This window comes from Castor canadensis, chromosome 7, assembly GCF_047511655.1.
Source record: "Castor canadensis chromosome 7, mCasCan1.hap1v2, whole genome shotgun sequence".
In the NCBI taxonomy this organism is placed as follows: domain Eukaryota; kingdom Metazoa; phylum Chordata; class Mammalia; order Rodentia; family Castoridae; genus Castor; species Castor canadensis.
In genome coordinates, this window is record NC_133392.1 from 149,041,212 (window position 1) to 149,059,687 (window position 18,476).

At 51.8% G+C, this 18,476-nt stretch overlaps 1 protein-coding gene across 4 annotated transcripts in view; it reads left to right on the top strand.

The window, feature by feature from the left end:
• Positions 1-15,167, top strand: part of Capzb (capping actin protein of muscle Z-line subunit beta) — a 171,405-nt gene extending 156,238 nt beyond the window's left edge. For 3 of the 4 annotated variants that reach the window (XM_074081180.1, XM_020165385.2, XM_020165383.2), the window contains exons 6-10: positions 107-223; positions 9,667-9,732; positions 10,462-10,538; positions 11,792-11,904; positions 14,331-15,167. In XM_074081180.1, coding sequence (XP_073937281.1) covers positions 107-223; positions 9,667-9,732; positions 10,462-10,538; positions 11,792-11,894 — 363 coding nt within the window. In that variant the 3' untranslated portion in view covers positions 11,895-11,904; positions 14,331-15,167. The remainder of the gene's footprint in view (positions 1-106; positions 224-9,666; positions 9,733-10,461; positions 10,539-11,791; positions 11,905-14,330) is intronic. The other variant, XM_020165384.2, reaches the window with a different exon arrangement.
• The last annotated feature ends 3,309 nt before the right edge of the window (positions 15,168-18,476 follow it).

An 18,476-nucleotide genomic window follows, 5' to 3' on the forward strand; every position in this document is an offset into this window, starting at 1 on the left:
GTGAAGGCTTAGGAAGGTACATATAAAATAACCCTAGACTCAAGGGAACATTCGAGGCCCTCTTCAGCTCAGGTTCACTTGGGTTCTATTCGTCTTGTCCCCCTAGGAGAAGTCCAGTGGCCGCACTGCCCATTACAAGTTGACCTCCACGGTGATGCTGTGGCTGCAAACCAATAAATCTGGCTCGGGCACCATGAACCTTGGAGGCAGCCTTACCAGACAGGTACAGTTTCTGTTCACAGCCAGTTGCTAGTTCCTACAGGTGCCATTCTCAGAAATGACCTCCTGCAGAGGTAAGCGAACAGTTCTCCCAGCTTAGGGGAACGTGTTTGGTCACCTGTAAATTCATTATGTAAGGAGGGCTTCATGTCAACATGTCAGTGCCTCTGAGCTACACATGGTTGCACACCTGCCATTTCCTAGCTGGCTTCCTGCCGTGGTAGGAGAAAGTGACTACAAGCTTGGTCATGGTTTCATCAGGGCTCGCCTTGCCCCTGTTCTCTACGCTTATCCTGTGTTTCAAGAGTTTGCCATCTTTTGGAGCCCTCCTGCAGCTCAGGGTGTCTCATCTTGCTGACTCAGTCACTCTGAGGGCAAGCATCAGCATCACCAAGAGCTTGTTAGAAATGCAGATATCTTGGGCCCCACCCAGACTCATAAACTCAGAATCTACCGTGTGTGTGTGTGTGTGTGTGTGTGTGTGTGTGTGTGTGTGTGAGAGAGAGAGAGAGAGAGAGAGAGAGAGAGAGAGAGAGAGAGAGAGAGAGAGAGAGAGAGAGATAGTGGGGTTTACGCTTGCTAGTCAGGTGTTCTACTTGAACTACTCTGTCAGCTCCTTTTTTGTTGAGTTTTCCAAGAACCATTTGCCTGGGCTGACTTTGAGCTGTGGGCCACCAGCACCTGGCTAGGATCCGTATTTTTAACAAATTTTTCAGGGAGTTCTATTACCACAATAAAATTTGAGAAGTACTACCTGCCTGTTTCTCTCACCCCTCTTTTTCTTAGTAACACTAGCAACAGGCTCCAAGACATCCCTTCCAGGCTGTGTCTAAGCTGAACTTAGAGCATAGACTAGAAGGCACTGCTTGCTCCTGGAGCAGATTTCTCTTAACTTCTGCATTAGACACTATACTGGAAGCATCTCAATGGATTTCAGACCCTTGGCAACCTTTGAGACCACTTATATGTGCATCCCATCCCAAGAGAGGCCTTCAGCTGGGGCTCAGTACAGTGCAGAAGGGAGCTTTGTGTGAAGGGGGATAAGGAAGTGAGACCAAGCACAGCCTGATTCCCTCAGGGGGTTGATACTGGCTGAACACTCTGGGGGAGCCCACTGCATGGAACCCCTCCATTCTTACATGGCTAGCTTTCAAGTATGAGCATTTCCCCTCAGCATCAGATGTATTTTTTGCTGGTAAGATAATGACACTTAGTGGTGTCATTAAGAGGGTTTTGCTTAGCATATGTAAAGCCCTGGCTTCCATCCCCAACACCAAAAACGAAACTATAATTATGCTTTTGTTAACTTTTGATAGAATCACAAGGCAGAAAGCATCAGCTTAGTAAAGCTCTTAAGTGGACTTGCATTCTGAGTCACACAGCAACTATAGGCATGTGAAAAATGATGCATTGCAAGGCAGTAGACCAGCACCTGAGTTGCATATTGGAGCCTCAGCCTCACATGCAAAATCCCCACCACTTCTGCTGTGTTGTGGACTCTGCTGTGCTGTGGTCCAGAGGCTAGAAAGAGCTTGGGATCCCTTCATCTGGCCTCTGGGCAGAACTGTGTCCTCCCATCCCAGTACCAAGGACTAGTACCCCAGGGTGGAACTCATCCTTCTGTGTGGATGTGGGCCCTTGCCTTCTGGGTATCTTGATGGAGGGAGGGCTAGCTGAACACCCCAGGCAACCAACTCTACTACAGCCTGTACCCGCCCCCCCAGCCCCCCCCCCCCCCCCGACTCTGTACCCTGCCACCCAGGGAATGGGTGGGAAACCTGAAATCTCGTCGGAGTCTGCTTCCTGCATCCTCGCTGCTCAAAACTGTTTATAGTTCCACCCAGTGTACAGTGACCTGGACAAATATTTAATCCTCCATCTTCCTAGTAGTTTAAATCAGAGCTGTCAGCCCATGGCCAGTGTCTGGTTCCAGCTTGCCATGAGCAGTGGCCCCTGCCAAGCCAAACTCGGGCCTGGTGAGTGGCTGTCCTCAGCACACCTTGCCTTGTTTGCTTTGCCTTTTGCTTTTGGGGCTTTACTAAGGAAATTCATGCTTCTGTCATCATTCTTATGGCCAGTCTCATAATTCATCTGAGGTGCATTAAAGCTGGGGCTCACTTCCAATGTAAGTAACCAAAAGCAGGGAAGGGGGCAGTGAGGTAGGCAAATCTAAGTGAATGATGCACAGCTTCTGAGCAAACAGGGGAAATGAGGTTGAGGGGTTTAGCTATGAGTCCCAGATGAACTCTGGAAAAGGGACTGTGATTGCCTTGGATGGGATTCGAAGGAGTTCCAGAAAAGTTGAGCAAATCAGTGACATGGTGAGCACGTGTGGCTGTGTGGGCCATCTAGATCATAAGCAAAACAGAGCTATCCTTCCCATTTAACAGGTGAGGAAACTGAGGCTGTTGAAGAATCTGCCTATAATGTGAGAGGCAGACCCAGGATTTGAACCCAGATTGGTCTGACAAAAAAATTTAAAGTGTTCTTTTTTACCACATCATACTTTTTTGCTCTGAATTCAGACCCCTGCTCCCTTGCCTGACTTTCAGTGGATGCTAAAGAAATACTGAGATGAAAGTGCATTGGGCAGCCAGAGCCACCTGGGCTGGACACTGCCCTATGGGCAAGTTGGCCACATGAGGTACATCCAAGCCTGGGGTTAGGGAGAGGGTTTGAGAGTTTCAAGGAGTCGAGGCATCAATGGGGTTGGCATTTTCCGGAGATGGCCCTGCCAGCCAGCATAGGCTTGGGTTGACAGAGGGCTGTTAGAGCCATCCAGGAAAGCAGTGACAAGGTCTGGATTGGGCTGCTCCCAGGGGTGGGAGTGGGCATGCCTGTACAAGAGTCAGTGAAGAAGTGGGTGTTGGCTTGAGGCAAAAGATGAGGGCCAAGGTGGGAGGCAGAGCAAGCAGTATGTTGGAAAGTGTATTGCAGTAGGGCTTGGGGTGGCCCCAGGATGTGCATGATGAGGCCAGAGGGGAACTCCCCTTATCCTGCACAGTGCAGTTCTTGTAGTGACCCAGCTGAGGGTTTTCCTCGTAAAGTCTGCCTCCACACAGTCACACTTGTGCACACTCACCCCGCAGTGGCAGGAGGGAAGGCCCACAGTGCTTCTCACTGATCCTGTGAGCCATCCTGCTGAGCTATCAGGAGCACTGTTCAGTGAGGACAGGCAGCATCCCAGTTTTCCAATGTCTACCAGGGGCCCTTGTCTGTACATTTCTGGTTTTCCAGGCCCCACCTGCAGTGTCCAGGAAAGCTTGCTGGCAGCTCTCCTCAGGGGTCCCAGGCCCAGGGCATTCCAGGCTTGCCCTATGCCCCCTCCTTTCCTGGGTAGGTAGCTTCCAGGAATGTAGCAAGTGAGCTGGATTACTTCTCTTGGTACCTGTCATAGTGATGAATGACCCCAGCTGCATTTCTCAGCTGGTCAGAACACACCCGGGTGGTGAGCTCCCTCAGCCCTGACCTACCCTTCACTGTGGCCTTTTGTTACCCCCACCCAAGGTTGTCTCTCAGGAACATTAGTTAGAAAGCCAAGGAGATAAAGTGTTATTGGCAAATTCTGCAGCTGTGGGGCTGCCGGCGAAGATGAACCACAGTCTTTGTGGAAGCTCATTACAGCCACATTGAACCCGCCTGCCAGGGCAGATGTCCCATGTAGGGAAAGGCGGGCAGAAGGTGCCCCTTTGTCATACTGCCATGGAGGCCCCAGTGTGGAGGTTGTGAAGTAAGTGAAAAAGGTTGTGCGCCAGGCACCAGCATGTTGGAAAGGAAGCTACACTGCGAGGTCACTTCTGTGTGACAGTGGAGACGTGGGAAAGAGGCAAGCTGTAAATCTGGAAAGAGAACCGAGGTCTCCCATCCAGGGAAAGGCCCTGCAGATGTTCATTTGATATTCTTTTCAGAGTCTAAATATTTAGACATGAAGGTGGAATGTTGGTGGAATGTTGGGTCAGTTGGGGAGATCAAGACAGTCATTTGCAAGCAGAGTATTTCCCCTCTACCCACACCGCAGGCACCCCCCCCCCCAAATGTCTTCAGGAGAATTCCAGCAGCAGTGGCCTTCATCTGGGAATCCTAGCAGGAAAGGCCTCTCCTGACCTGGGTATGGCAGCTAGGCCAGGCAGTATATTTTCATCAGAAGCCCATAGCCCTTCCTTCCAGTTGGAGGGAACCCAGGTGGACTGAGGGAGTGCAGCTGCAGGCGGTGGCTTGTGATCCATGGGGTTGCCTGGATGGCACCACTCACTGGAGTAATGTGACTTATCCGAATGATGGATATTTGTCATGACCCGGGGTGGAGTGACCCAGAAGAAAAGCTGGTATCACAGTGGAGGACAGGACAGGAGAGGAAGGGGTCAGAGGTTCCAGGCAGGAGGCAGATATGGCAGGGGTGGATCTTGCTCGGAATTTTTGAGCCCCGGCTTGTGGTTTGTCCTTGGATTTTCTGGTAAAGCATACGGAATCCAGCTGCCAGAGAATTCTCATGGAAGAAAAACAGGTTTCAGAGACATCCTCCAGACCTTGGTTCAGTCCTATCCCTGTTCCTTTCTAGGTATGACCCAGACAGACCACTTCAGTAACCTGAAACTCAGGGTGTTTATTGTAGAGCTGCTGATGTCGGTGTTGAAAGCTCATGCCATTTTGACATGGTTTATATTCAGTAAAGAATAGCAGTGTGCTGCTACTGCAGACCTTCTAGAACATACACAGTTATAGACTCAGTTTCCCTATGCTGGACAATCCCCAATCTTCCTTGGGGGACTGTCTGAGCACACTGTCTGGATTGGCAGTAGGTTCAATCCTAGCCCAACCCAAGCCATGTGCCCACAGCACAGCGAGGCAACCAGCTGGACACCAGGAACCAGAGAGCCCTGGAAATGGAGCTATGCTTTAGCAGGTGGTATGAACTGTGACCATTCCACCAGGCACTGCTCTCGCACCTTATGTTCATTAGTTCCCTTAGAGTGCAGTTAAAGGTAAGGAAGTGGAGGTCTAGACAGGCCAAGTCTCTTTCCTCTGGGACTCCATTGCAGGGCCTTGGGGATCCAGGCTGGGAAGAAGCCACAGGACCGATGAGCAGGGCAGGCTTCTGCGGGCCTTCCCTTCTAGGTGTGCTCACTAGAAGATGCCAGGTGGCAGTGAAGACACACCCATTTGAGGACAGTGGTCACCAGTTTCCAAGCACTTGACTGTGTCATCCCTATCTCATAATGAGAGGCGGGGTCTTGCAGAGGATTGGCAGCTGAGCTCTGATTCCAGATTCAGTTGGAACCACCTTGTGGAACATCTGTGTGGCCACAGAACATAAAAATGTTTTACTTCTGGCAGCCACTTTTATAAGGATATAATAACACATGCATTACGAAAACAATTCTGTGGTGGGTCAGCATTGCCAACAAGCTGACCCTAGCCAGGTGTGGAGGGCAGTCAGTGGGGAGTGGGCAAGATGGCTATGGAAACTGCCTGCTTGTGCCAGATCTCTGCCCCGCCACCAACTTTCCAGCCCATCTTCCTTCCCTCCTCCAGTGCCTGCCAGTTCTTTTACTGAGGCTCAAATTCCCTGCCCCAAACTTAGGGACCTCTCTGTGCACCTGAGGAGTCCATCTCCTTCTCCTACTTTGGCCTGGTTTTTTTCTTTGAGAGTCCAAAGGTTTCAGCCTCTCTTTGTTGGAGGTGGCTCTTGATTCTGAAGCATAAAAATGGGAATTGAAACACTGAGTGGCTGACCTGACTTTACTTCCAGATGAAGAACCCTTTGCCTGCAGTGCTGTCCTCACCTTGGGCTGCAGATACTCATTTGAAATGGGGCCTTGAGTGAGCTCAGAGCTCTCATCCCTTCCCTTGAGGGAAGGGCAAGAATCTTCCCCCTGCGTTTAACTTGGGAGAGAAGAGACTGTATTTTGCTGGAAGGCCATAATATTTGACTCTAATCCCTCCTCCCTCCCTCAGGCTTCTTCCTGCCCTACTGGGTAGTTCTGAGTGGATCTGAGTCTAGGCACAGTAACCCATTTCCACGTGGGGGGAGAGAGAACACACAGTCCCACTTATGCTGGTATCTAAAAATTCCTTTTAAAAATGGGCGGATGGAACACCCTCCTTCCCCATTGTGCTTCCCAACTCCAGTTCCACATCTCACCAACCTGTTGTCCTGGCAACAGGCTTTTGCTTAAGGAAGATGATTTTCCAATAGGCACAGCAATTCTGCCTGGGTAGAGTGTTAATTACACCTGAAATTGAGAGTAGTGGCTCTCGCTGTCAAGTTAATGGGCGATCTCACTACTCTGGTTTAATGGGGACCTTTTGCAGTCTCTTAAGAATTGAGGCTCTCCAGGACCACTTGCCAAAGTGCTTGGGATAATCCACGGTCCAAGATTAGGGAGGCAAGGAGTAGGTCATTCTGGCATTCCTCTCCCTCTTTTGTATTTGACCAGCTCTTAGCAACAGTCTTGCCAGAGCCAGACATCTTTATTGTGCAGAGTCACATAACTTTGGGAAGAGTCTTGTGAGGCCCTTCCCAAACTGGGTTCCCTCTTATAACATCTTACCAGATGGCCATCCCACTTCTCTGACAAATTTGATCCAGTGCACACTGCCTTATCTGGTAAGGACAACTATGTTAGAACTCCCTGGACCAAAATCTGCCGTCTGTGATGTTCTCTTTCCCCCTTGGCCCCACCTCTGTCACCTAGAGTGACATAGATTGTTCTGTCCCTTTGTGGAACAGTGAGCCTTCTGAACCCTGCATGCTTCCTGAGTCCCCTCACACACACCCGGGCTTGAATATCCTGTTATTTCCCCTTTCTTGGGATTCAGTTGTTTAAACCTTTTAAGTGATGACTTGACCATGGCTCTCCTAAGTCACAGTGCCCTAAACTGACCCCAGTCCTGCAGAAGACAGGAAAACCATTGCCTTCTGTCTTGGAACCTGGGGACCTTGGAAGCTGCCTCTGTCCTAAGCACTGCCATGGTCTCGTGATGTGTTCTGAGGTGGCGTGAAAGCTGAGTAGCAGCCACCTATTCTTGTTAGGCATGAAGCCATCCAAACCACCAAGTCTCTTCATAGAACTGTTTGCAAGTCAGCTGGCCCTGTCTGTACCAAGGGAGATTAACGTTTGAGCTTAATTATCTGGTTTGCATTTGTCCAGGTAAACTTCATACTGAAGTAGGAAGTGTGAAGGGTTGGAATCTAGTAGTGGTGTGGTCACATCTTAAATCATCCTTGGAGAGGTGAAATGGGATCTGGAGGCCGCACTGCATGCTTGGTGGTTGCTCTGCCCCACGTTTCTGCATTCTGTAGTCCTTTGGCTACCCCAGCCTTGATGTTGCTGACAGAGTGCTGATAAAGGCAGCCTTCCTTAAGTCCTGCACAGACAGGTTGACCCTGGGCAGGTAGAGACTCGTGTAGGATGCTACAGAGGCACATGGAACACATCACCCAGCCTATGGGCAGAGGCTCCGTGTGAGCAGACATCATCCAGCCTCCAGTCTTGGCCATGGCTGCAGATGTTGGCTAGAAAGCTGCCAGAGGATGTAACCTTACCAGAATGGTTTCTGTTCTTCCAGCCCAGTGACCTTCAGAGTGGGACATGAGTGCTTCATGAGAAGGCTCCTCATGAACCTGAGTTGTAAAGTGTACCAACAAGTGATTTGTAATGGTACCATCAAAATCCATGTCTGGATCAGTTCCAGGCCAGCATTTCATTTCTTCCTTCCTTGAGGACAGTCAGACCACATGGCTGCTCTCTAGTGTCCTCGTACCTCTGAGGTGCATTGGCATTGTCAAGGCCTGCTGTATCCAAGCTCAGATTTGACTCCAGAAGAAGTGATTTGGTTCTCTCCCACCCTCTACTTGTCCGTTCGTGTCTTTGGATCCCTCTTTAATGGTCCTGTTCCACTCTTCCCAGCCAGAAAGTCATCCTCTCTGAAGAAGAAAGCAAGCAGAAGCAGATGGGAAGCACAAAGTCTTTGACCCTGAACACACACCACCGCCCCACACCTGCCCTCCCGATCCCAGAAAAGTCCTAACCCAGTTTTCGCTTTGATTTGCTTCTGTCTTCCAGCTTGAGCCTCTTCTGATCTCTAGCCTCTGGCCATCCTGAGACTGCTCTTCTCTTCCTGCTTCTTTTTTTGTCTTTTTGTTTTGTTTTTGTTTTTTGAGACAGAGTCTCACTACCCCAGGCTGCCCTGGAAATGTTGATTGTCCTACCTCAGCCTCCCAAGTACTGTATTACAGATGTGTGCTACTATGCCCAGCCTCTCTTCCTACTTCTAGACTACTTACTCTAGTTTTCATATTTTATTCCAATAATAGCATGCTCTTTTTTTTTTTTTTTTGGTGGTGGTGCTGAGATTTGAACTCAGGGCTTCACACTTGTAAGCAGGTGGTGCTCTTAGAGTGCTTGAGCCATACCTCCAGTCCATTTTGCTCTGGCTATTTTGGAGATGGGGTCTCTTGAACTGTTTGCCTGGGCTGGCTTCAAACCTCTGTCCGCCTGATCTCAGCTTCCCAAATAGCTAGGATTACAGATGTGAGCCATTGTATCCAGCTACATGCTCTTATCTTTGAGTTGGCAATGTTGAGTGTTTATATAATTAGTACTCTGCTAGTATCCTGTGAGGTTAAAAAATGCATAGTTCTACTTCAAAAAATTATCTTGTCAAAGAAGTAAGGCTTATCATAGGAAGAAAAAAAAAATAGAATTCATTACCAGGCACTTTTGTCAGGAATGGTGGATTCCTCCTTAACCTTCCTCCCTGTATTCACTGGTGGGGCATTGCTGGCTGACTGCCTGGGCTTAGGAAGAGAATGCTAGGGACATGGGCTGCCAGCTCCCGGTTCCTGCCACCCTGGCCATCGTAACCCAGAAATCTTCCCAAGACTCTCCTGGCCGCATCCCTGGCTTTCCCAGTGGAGAGAACACATGCTGTGAAGTGAAGAAGGCTTTGCCCCAGGTCCCTCCATCGCTGCCTGCACTGCTATGGGCAACCAGTTCATCTCCCTCATCTCAGTCTTCCATCCACTGGAAATGTCAGTCCCTCCTGGCAAGGCCTTCATTTACAGTGTTCTGTGGCTGCCATAGCAGGAGACAGTCAAGGTGTGACTGCATTACGGCACATGGAGCCTTCACCTATGACACCAGGCCCCAAATCTGAGGTTGGCAGCCAGTGCCTGGCTAGCATGGCCATTTTTGCCCTCCCTGCTATAGCCCTGGGTCATGGTGGGGGTATCTGCTTCTGCTAGCCAGGCTATTTATGACCTGAAATGACAGTCATTTTGTGCTAGAAAATGGCCTTGTAATACCTGCAGATGACTACAGAGTCTTCACCAGGACAGTAGACCCTTTGCCAAGCACAGCGGTGGCCGTGTGATGGGCAGCCTGTGTCCTCTGGAAGCTGCTGGTTTTTTTCTCTGACTTGGGGGAATGTTTTTGGTTTTTGCAGATGGAGAAGGATGAAACTGTGAGTGACTGCTCCCCACACATAGCCAATATCGGGCGTCTGGTAGAGGTGAGTGGGCCTCTGGGCTCCTAGGCTAGGGTTGCTTCTGAGCCTATGCAGCATGGGACACAGTGTGCCCATGCTGGCCTGTGCCTCCACTGTGTCCCGACTCTGTCACAGCCAGCACAGTGCTGCTCTTTCTTCCCGGCCTTGTGTTTTCTTGGCCTTGTGATTTGGATACAAGCAGGACTCTGGCTCCAGGCGCCTCCCCACTTCCCCCATGCGTGCTTCCAGAGGACTCTGCTCAGTCCTTGGCTCCAGGAAGAGCTAAGTCCTGTCTCCCCCAATTCACTGGCTGTGAACAGAGACCCAAGCTGGGAAGGAAACAGATCCCTGGAACACTGGTGGGCCTTGGAGCAGCTTTGGAGCAGCTTCAGTCGTGGCCACCGCAGTCTCGCCTGTCACCATGTTGTTTGGAAGGGGGGAATGTGCTCTCCAGTTTCACAGAATTGTTCACAGAATTGGTGGCCAGGTTGTAAGGGGTGATGATGTGGTTTAGACCAGCTCCCAATAATGGTCAGAGTTGGCCACCAGTCCCTAGGTATTGGCTTCCTCCACGCCTAAGGCCTGGAAAGCCTCAGAGCACAGATAATAGGTGGAGTTTTAGCAGCACTCACTGAGAGCAGTCATGCATCTCCCCCCTGTGGCCATGATGGAGACTGCAGGTTGGGCTGGGGCACGTGGGTGTGGGCCTGAGGATTCCTGTTTGCCATCCTGCTGACTGACCTCCCTTCCCAGGACATGGAAAATAAAATCAGAAGTACGCTGAATGAGATCTACTTTGGGAAAACAAAGGATATCGTCAACGGGCTGAGGTAATGTGCCAAAAATCGGGAGCTTTGGTACCTAAAAGAAAAGGGTTAGGATCCTGGGTCTGCTAGTGAATAGCTCTATAGGCTTGGGCCTGGGCTTTCTCACTCATAGGATGGGGCCAGTGTGCCCTCACGTGGAATTGCATTTAGTAGCTTTGGGTTCCTGTCTCCACCTGTATTATTCTCTTGGACTTGCTCATCTCAACGGCCTTTGGTGCCTCCTCCTTGGAGTCACCCTCCTCTAGTTTGTCAGACCTGGCTAGAGAATCTTCCCACCTCTTCTGTGCTGGGGCCTGAGAACACCTCCACACCACACTCCATGACCCTGGAGAGGATGCTGGCTGCTGGGCAGCCTGACCTCTGACTGATCCAGGCTGCAGGGCAGCAGACTGGTAATTCACATAGAGGCCCCCACTCCTCTGTGTCCTTTGCCAGGGCTCTGTTGGCATAACTCTGAGCTGCCCCTGCCACTGTCTTGTGCCTTGGGTTCAAGTGGCAGCCAACTAGAGGCCAGCAGGTCTCTGTGATGTTCTAAGTAGGAGACAGAGCTTGGTTGGGGACAGGGGAGGCAGCTGAGGATGGAACATTGGCCTTGAAGTGAGGTGGCTGGGATTTCCTCCCAGCTCTGTCATCCTGAGCTTCATTCATTCAGCAGCCTTCATTCCGTCCAGGGAGCAGGGTGCTGATGGAGTTAGGCAAGCTGGTGACAACTGTGAAGCATTTTGCAGTCCACCTCTGCTGTGTGAGCCCCAGGGTTCTGCTGTGCCCTTGCTGGCCAGCCCTCTGATCCCCATTCCCTGGCCCAGATCTCAAAATGGGGCCAGAGAGGCAGCAGGATACAGCCTGGGGCCACCCTGGCTTGTGGATTTGTCCAGGGACAGATTTAAGTTGCCTGCTCTGGAGTTTTAAGAAGAGAAGGGGTCACGTTGGGATCCTCATAAGCCCTCACTGGCCTGTGGCAGGCAAGAGCCACCTGCCACCTGAAGTTGCCACACTAACCACACCACATACCTGTTCAACCTGGCCAGCCTCTACTATGCCCAGAGGTGGCTGGGAAATCAGAGTAGTGGTTAAGCCTGTGGGGTGGCAGGTGTGAGTAATGCAGTGGTGACGCACATGCAGCCTAAGAGCGGCAACAGCCTGGTGGCTGTCTTTCTCGGTCTCATGTGTCCTGCCTTTCCCTCAGTGGTCAGCCTTGTGTTCTGCATTGCTGTGCTCTCTCCCCTGGCTTCACCCTCTCTGAACACTCTCTGTAGATCTCTTGACGCTATCCCTGACAACCACAAGTTTAAGCAGCTGCAGAGGGAGCTCTCGCAGGTGCTGACCCAGCGCCAGGTCTACATCCAGCCTGATAACTGAGTCGATCCAGGTACCCTGCCTGCAGGGCGTGAGACCTCCCCACTAAACAGGACTCACCAACCTGCCGATGCCGCCGGTCCAGTGGCTGCTGCGCGGCCATTTAAACCGTCACTAACCCTGTGTCCGCCCACGGCTGGTGCAGCCTCAGCCCCCTTAACACAGACCGCATCACGTGTGTGGAGTGTGCGCTTTGCACTCTGGGCAGAGGCCAGGTGTGGGGAAGATGCCTGGTTTGAGCTTTTGCTCCTGAAGCAGCTAGGCCAGGGGACTAACAACCACCTCTCCAGCAGCAGCTGCTTGTGTGCATTCAGCCCACTGACCCTCAGAGCAGTCTCTGTGCTCTGCCCACCCATGTGCCTGAGGTCAGTCTCTGCCAGATCCTCCTGCCTTCTCCACCAGGGAGCCCAGAAGCCAAAAAGCTCTGTCCCACTGGTACCTGTGGTCTCCCTCTGAATCTCCAGGGATGGAGTGCATTGTGGGGCTATGATCCCCTATCCAGCTCATGCACCTTTAGCCTGACTGCTGCTGGAACTGCTCGGTGCCTGGTGCCCTTGCTTGGGGATCCCCCAGCCTTGCCTTTAATGAGCTGCAGCTGTCCTCCAGTGGGCCATGCTGATGGAAAGGAAAACAGACTTGCTTGTTGACAGTGGCCAAGAACCATGACTGGAGCTTGTGGCAAGTACAGATGTATGAAAGCAGTCAGCATCCCTGGAGAGGAGGGGGAGGGAAACTGCTTTTAAAACAAGGCACTTGGGACCCAGCCAGTGGGGGCTACAGAGTCCCCAGTCCAGGGGCTGGACCCTGGAAGCTCAACCCAGCCAGGGCTCAGCTGGGTTTGCAGTGGGCTGGGTGGGGCAAGCATTTAACTGGTGGAACTACTCCATTGAGGCTGGGGGCCCCCCACACTGGTCCAACCTGCAGACCCCTGACTCAAGGTCACCTAGCAGTGACTCTTCCAAACTCTGCCTCTGAAGTGAGACCTCTACTCCTTATTCCTCCAGCTGCCCAAGTTTGACCTCCCAGCCTCTAACCTGATCCTGGCTCTGAAACGATCTTTGGGTGGTGGGATTGGTTAGACACAGCTCAGACCGGAGTGCTGGCTCCTCCTTCCCAGAAGTGCCAGCACTGCCCAGCCAGGAAGCAAGCACCCTGCACTGCTGTTCAGCTTCTGGTACCACTGGCCCCATTGAGAGCTTTGGAAGCCTGAGGTAGACAGCTGAGGTTGGAACCTGCGGGCCCCAGGGTGACATCCTCGTCCTGCCTTTGGCTGGGACTGTCCAGACAAATAGAACTGAGTTCCAGCAGCATCAAGCAAAATTGTTTCAAAGTCTCATCTCTGTCTTGGGGACTCTTCTCAAGATTTTTCTAGAATTCAGTAGCCAGAGTTCAAGTTTAGATGCTGTTGCCTCTCTGAGGTCCTGCCTAATTTACTCACCCCTTTTCAGCACCTGGGGTTATTTTCTGATGCTCTCCCCTCTTTTTCACGGTGTATGAAACTTGAGTTCTCAATGAGCATGCGTCCTCTCCTCTCTTCCCACTGCTTCTAAACCTTTACAAAGTTATTGTAAACAGTTTAGTAAATTCTTGATTAACTGATGGTTGGGTAAATTTGACAGAATGATTATTTGGGGAATTGTCAGGGGGCATTTTCCTGACCCTAAGTTTCCTCATCTGTAAATAGCTTTAATAATAACAGAGAGTCTCCCAGGTGCTCGTGAGAATTAAATGAGATATGCACCTTGTAAATTGTGAATGATTGCAGACCTTCGTTCTAGGTCTGAGGAAGAGGGTTCCCACAAATCGAGGACCTGACAGCTCTCACCTCTTTGCTGTGCTGCCTTTTGCATTCTAGGCTGAGGGATTTTCTGGGCCAAGTTCACAGCCAGTAGTGCTGCACAGCAGAAGCCTAACAGCAGCTGCCCTGCATGTGTGGCCATTGCCCCAGTGTGCTTAGACATGTCGAGGCTGGTTCTTATGCACCTGCTGGGTGGGTGTTGCTGCCCCTTCCCCACTCTTGCAGGGTGAGGAGCCAGCCTCTCTTTGGGACAGGGGAGGGCAAGGGGAAGCTTTATAGTCTCCTCAAGCCCAGAGTCCTCACCTCTCAGTTTCTTGCCCAAGTCCCCAGCCAGAAACCTGGAGCAGCTGGCCTGAAACAGAATCTTGGTGCTTAAAAGCCCAAAAGCCACCTACTCTGTGCCCAGAGCAGTGAGCCTAGTGATTGCTACACTGGGCAGAGGTGCCCTTCTGTCGGCATAGCTGTGCCTCCCCATGGAGCCCTCCAAGGTGCTGAGGTGCAGGTCTTGGGCCCTGTACCTCTTCCCCACCGTCTATAAAGTGATGTCCAGCGTGGTGCCTGAGGGCCCCAACCCCAGCCCTGGCCTTGGCTGCTGTGCCTTCCTCTTCGGTCTTCTAATGTTAGTCTTTCCTCCCTTGCAGGTCTGTGCAGACTTTTGCAGACAAATCAAAACAAGAAGCTCTTAAAAATGACCTGGTGGAGGCTTTGAAGAGAAAGCAGCAATGTTAAACCTCTGCTTCATGCTAACCGGATGCCATGCACTCGTTAGATTCCTTTCTTAGAAAACTCATGTTCTGCTCCCTCTCCCTTGCCCCTTCCCTCCCGCAGGTCACATAACGATTTACGTCACCGCGCACACAGCGCCATCTCTCCCACCAATAAAGCCCAGTAACCATCTCCTTGGCTCTGAGGCCCGCTTCCCACCACGTTTTGCTATTGAGACTCAGTACTTCCATAGAGACCATGTGTTTTTTGTTCGCCTGGGCCCCGTCTTCCTCCCTTTCCCATTTATAGGCATAAATACACTGTCTGTCAGCCACCCCCTCCCTCCCACCTTTTTGTTACATTGGTGTAAAAAATGTAAAACAAAAATTTTATGAAATAACTGTGGTGTGTGAAAGATAGAAGAAAAACTGGAAATCTGATTCCATGTGTGTTTGGGAGTTGCTTGGGGTCGGGGGGACAGCGGACAGCTCTGGAGGAAGGAGAGGTGGCCCTCAGCACTGTCCTGCGCAGATGTGCCCCTGCGCCGTGGAGTCCGCGGTGGAGGGTGGAGGCCAGCAACCGTCTGCTCTTTTGGCCAGGTGCTTTTCTGTCAATTTTTATGGAATGCAAAAGGAGTTTTTTGTTTTATTTTGGTTTTTTTTTTGTAAAGCTTAAACAAAAAATCTACATCTTATACTTGAGCCTCCATACTTAAAAAAAAAAAAGGAAAAAAAGAACAAAAAAATAAATAAAAAGAAACTGGGACGCAGTTAGCTCTGGCCTTGTGTTCTTTCTCACCTGCTTCACTTCACCCTCCAAGCTGGTATTGCCTTGGCCATGGTGGCTGATTACCAGGTGGAGACAGGATGGGCTCATAGTGGTGACAGAAGTAGGGAGGGAGGAGGAGGCACTGCAGGCACCCAGATCCCAGTCCACTGCCCCGAAGAACTGGCCATTCAGTCACATAGTGTGTGGCAAGGTGAAGGTCCTTGCCCCTCCCTGCCCTTGCTTTTATTTTTTCAGGAGCTGTGCAGGGGCCTCTGTCTACATGCAGGTCACACTGCAGATAGGAGGAAGCCAGTCACTGTGGAGCCTGGCTTTCTTACCCTCTGTGCTGCTCCCCACACACAGGTCCCAGTGCCTGCCAATGCCTTCCCTGGCTCTCATCCCCTGCCTCATTGTTGATATGAACTTCCCATCTCCTTAGTTCTTCTGTGTGTGGTCTAGTGCAACACATTTGTGGAGTTCAGCGTCTCACTTTGCCTTCTGGACTCTTCCACAAGGGCCAGCACTGCCAGCTTTTGAGACCAAGTCGAGCAAGTAAGATGGGGGACAAAGGGTCCCGGTACAGGGCTTTTTGGATGAAGGGCAGCAGGGAGCAAGTAGCCAAAGAGGAAAGCTGGTAACTACATGGCCCTCCACTCTCTGGGAGCTAACAGACTGCACAGCTTCTCCTACAGAGTCGGTCACACCGTCCAGGGCAATGCACTCAGAAAGACTGCAAGATGTCATTACATCCATTAACCCCTAACTTTCCACGTTTTAATACTTAAGAGCTAATTTGACATTTATCTCTGTTGAGATACGCCTCACATACCATGCAGTTCACCCACGTGGAGAAGCAGGCCCATGACTGGGGCGGGGGCAACACGCCTGCCTCCACCGGAGTGGATTGACAGCCCCTTGACAGTGTCTCTAGCATTCACTGGCTCACCACCGTTTACTAAGCACCTACTAAGTTCTGGGGATGTAAGGGCAAGCAGGACAGGGGGTCTTTCGGGGTGAGGAAGGAGCACTGGAAGAGTGTCCTCAGGGCCTGCTGAGACAGGGCTGGATCAGTACTCAGCAGATGAACTGTGTGAATCTGGGGTGAAAGGCAGTCTTGCCACTGGGCTGTTTTCCCAGAGACCTCTGGTCCCACTGCCAGCTCCAGTGAAGGCCAAGTCAAAGCTGAGTCAGATGGGAGAAGAGTTGGAGAGAGAGGACTTGTGGCTTTCTCCCCCTTCTGGCGAAGGGGAGAACTGACAGCCACTATGTCCTCACTTGCCTTTAAACAATCCCAGGTTTGATGACCAATGGGAAACTGGCCTGGGAAGGCCTAGGGTCAAGTGCTGAGGACTGGGCTGCTGGGTCTGTCCCTTCTGCCTTGTGGTTGACACTTCCGGCCTGCCATCCACCCCACCCCTGGGACTTCGGGGAGGCAAAGCCCCGCATCTTGGGTGCATCAGGCCAGGCACTGAGCGATAACCTTTTATACGGGGCTTTTTGTTCCAGTTAAAATATAACCTGCAGCCAGGTGTGGTACACCACAGCACTTGGGAGGCTGAGGGAGTAGGATCACAAGTTAGAGGCCATTTGGGCTCCATATGTCAAATGTATGTGTTTGTGATGTAGCATATGTAATTACACACATAGATAATTATATATAAAGCCCACCATAGTAGGGACCTTTAGAGGAACATGGCCCAGCCTCCGGCCCCCCACAAGCACCCTGACGGACACCCTCCTGGACAAGGGCCACTGGTAGGTGCAGTTCCCTTTCTGTAGCTGAGCCTGAGGCTGAAACCAGATGCCTGCACTTCAGGCCTGAGTGGCCTCCTGTCCCCTCAGCCCAGGCTACACCAATATGAGCATTCACCACCCCATGACCTACAGCAAGGAGCAAGAAGCGTGGGCCAGAGAGAGACAGGAAAGCCACCTAGGGAGGCTTCTAACTTGGATCCACCTGGCCCCATCAGTGTGGTGAGATCCTGTCAATCTCTCCTTGGGAGAAACCTGTGGTGGTTGTGGCACTGGTAACTCCCAGTCAGATGGACAACCTAAGGTGGCCCCATGCCAGACATAAGCCTACAAGTACATCTCATTTGATCAACACACCTGTGTTCTGGGGCCAGTAGTATTACTCTTGGCCCCATGGGATAAGAAAACTGAGGCTTAGGCTGTCTCCCTGAGGCATGGGCTGCCCAGAGGTTGGGGCCATGCTTAGAGCACAGTGTGGAGGACCTCCAAGTCTGTGTGCCACTCACAGGGCTCTAGGGACAGACTAGCAGGGTCTGCCAGCCCCACCAGCTTGACTCCTGCCTGTGGTAGAGGACTGAGCCCACAAGGTTGAGGAATCAAGGTTTAGGGGGGCTGCTTCCTGAGGGTAGGGGCTGTGTCTCCATTAGGCAGGCGCTCCCCAGGGCCAGGGCCACATTTCCATTAGCCTGGGCCTCCCAAAAGGTGACAGAAGAGGGGTTGTGGCACCTTCACGGAATGAGGGCCTCTCCAGCTGGCTGTTACTTCATTTTCTTCTCCCTGTACAGCTCCAATTTGGGCCTACTCTTGGGGCCCACACTGTCACTGAGCTTCCTGGTCTTCAGGCTGGGAAAGGTGGCACCTGGGCCTAAGTAACTGGCATGAAGCCAGGTCCCATCCGGGGATGGAGCCAGACATCCAGCTGCAAAGTGGGAACGAGCCCAGCAGAGGGCACGCGGCCCCAGAGAGTAAGGCTGACTGCACCCCACTACCTGCCCTGGATACCCAGCCAGGCAGGATGCTGGCCCGGAATGGATGGCACCATAGCTGGAGAAGCTACTGTGTGTCTAACAGCTGTTGTCCTAGATGGGCAACCTTAGGCAAGTCACCGAATTTCTCTAAGCCTGTTTCCCTGTTTATGGTTCATTCCATCTATCAGAGGAAGCTGTGGGGACGGTGAAGGTTGTAAGGATCACACTGAGGGCCCATGGCCAGGCCCCGCACACAGCAAGGGCTCAACAAACCCCAGCTGCACACGGGCTCTACAGGCACTGCAGTATGGACCTGGAAGACGAGACCTGCCTGCCTCACTGCCCACCTGAACTCCCATCTCCCTTCCCCCCTGCAGCCAGAGACTCCTCCCCAACCAAACTCACCTGCCCTGGACTGCAGAGAGCCCTGCCCCCAGGACCTGTCCTTGTCCTCAGCATCAGCCCGGCCTTCTCTCAGGAAGGCCCTTCTTAACAAGCCCCACCTGGGGGCAGCACAGACTCACCTGGGCCTTTGCATAGGCCCTCTCCTTTCATAATCACACTCTGCCTTCCAGACCCAGCTCATGGGCCCCT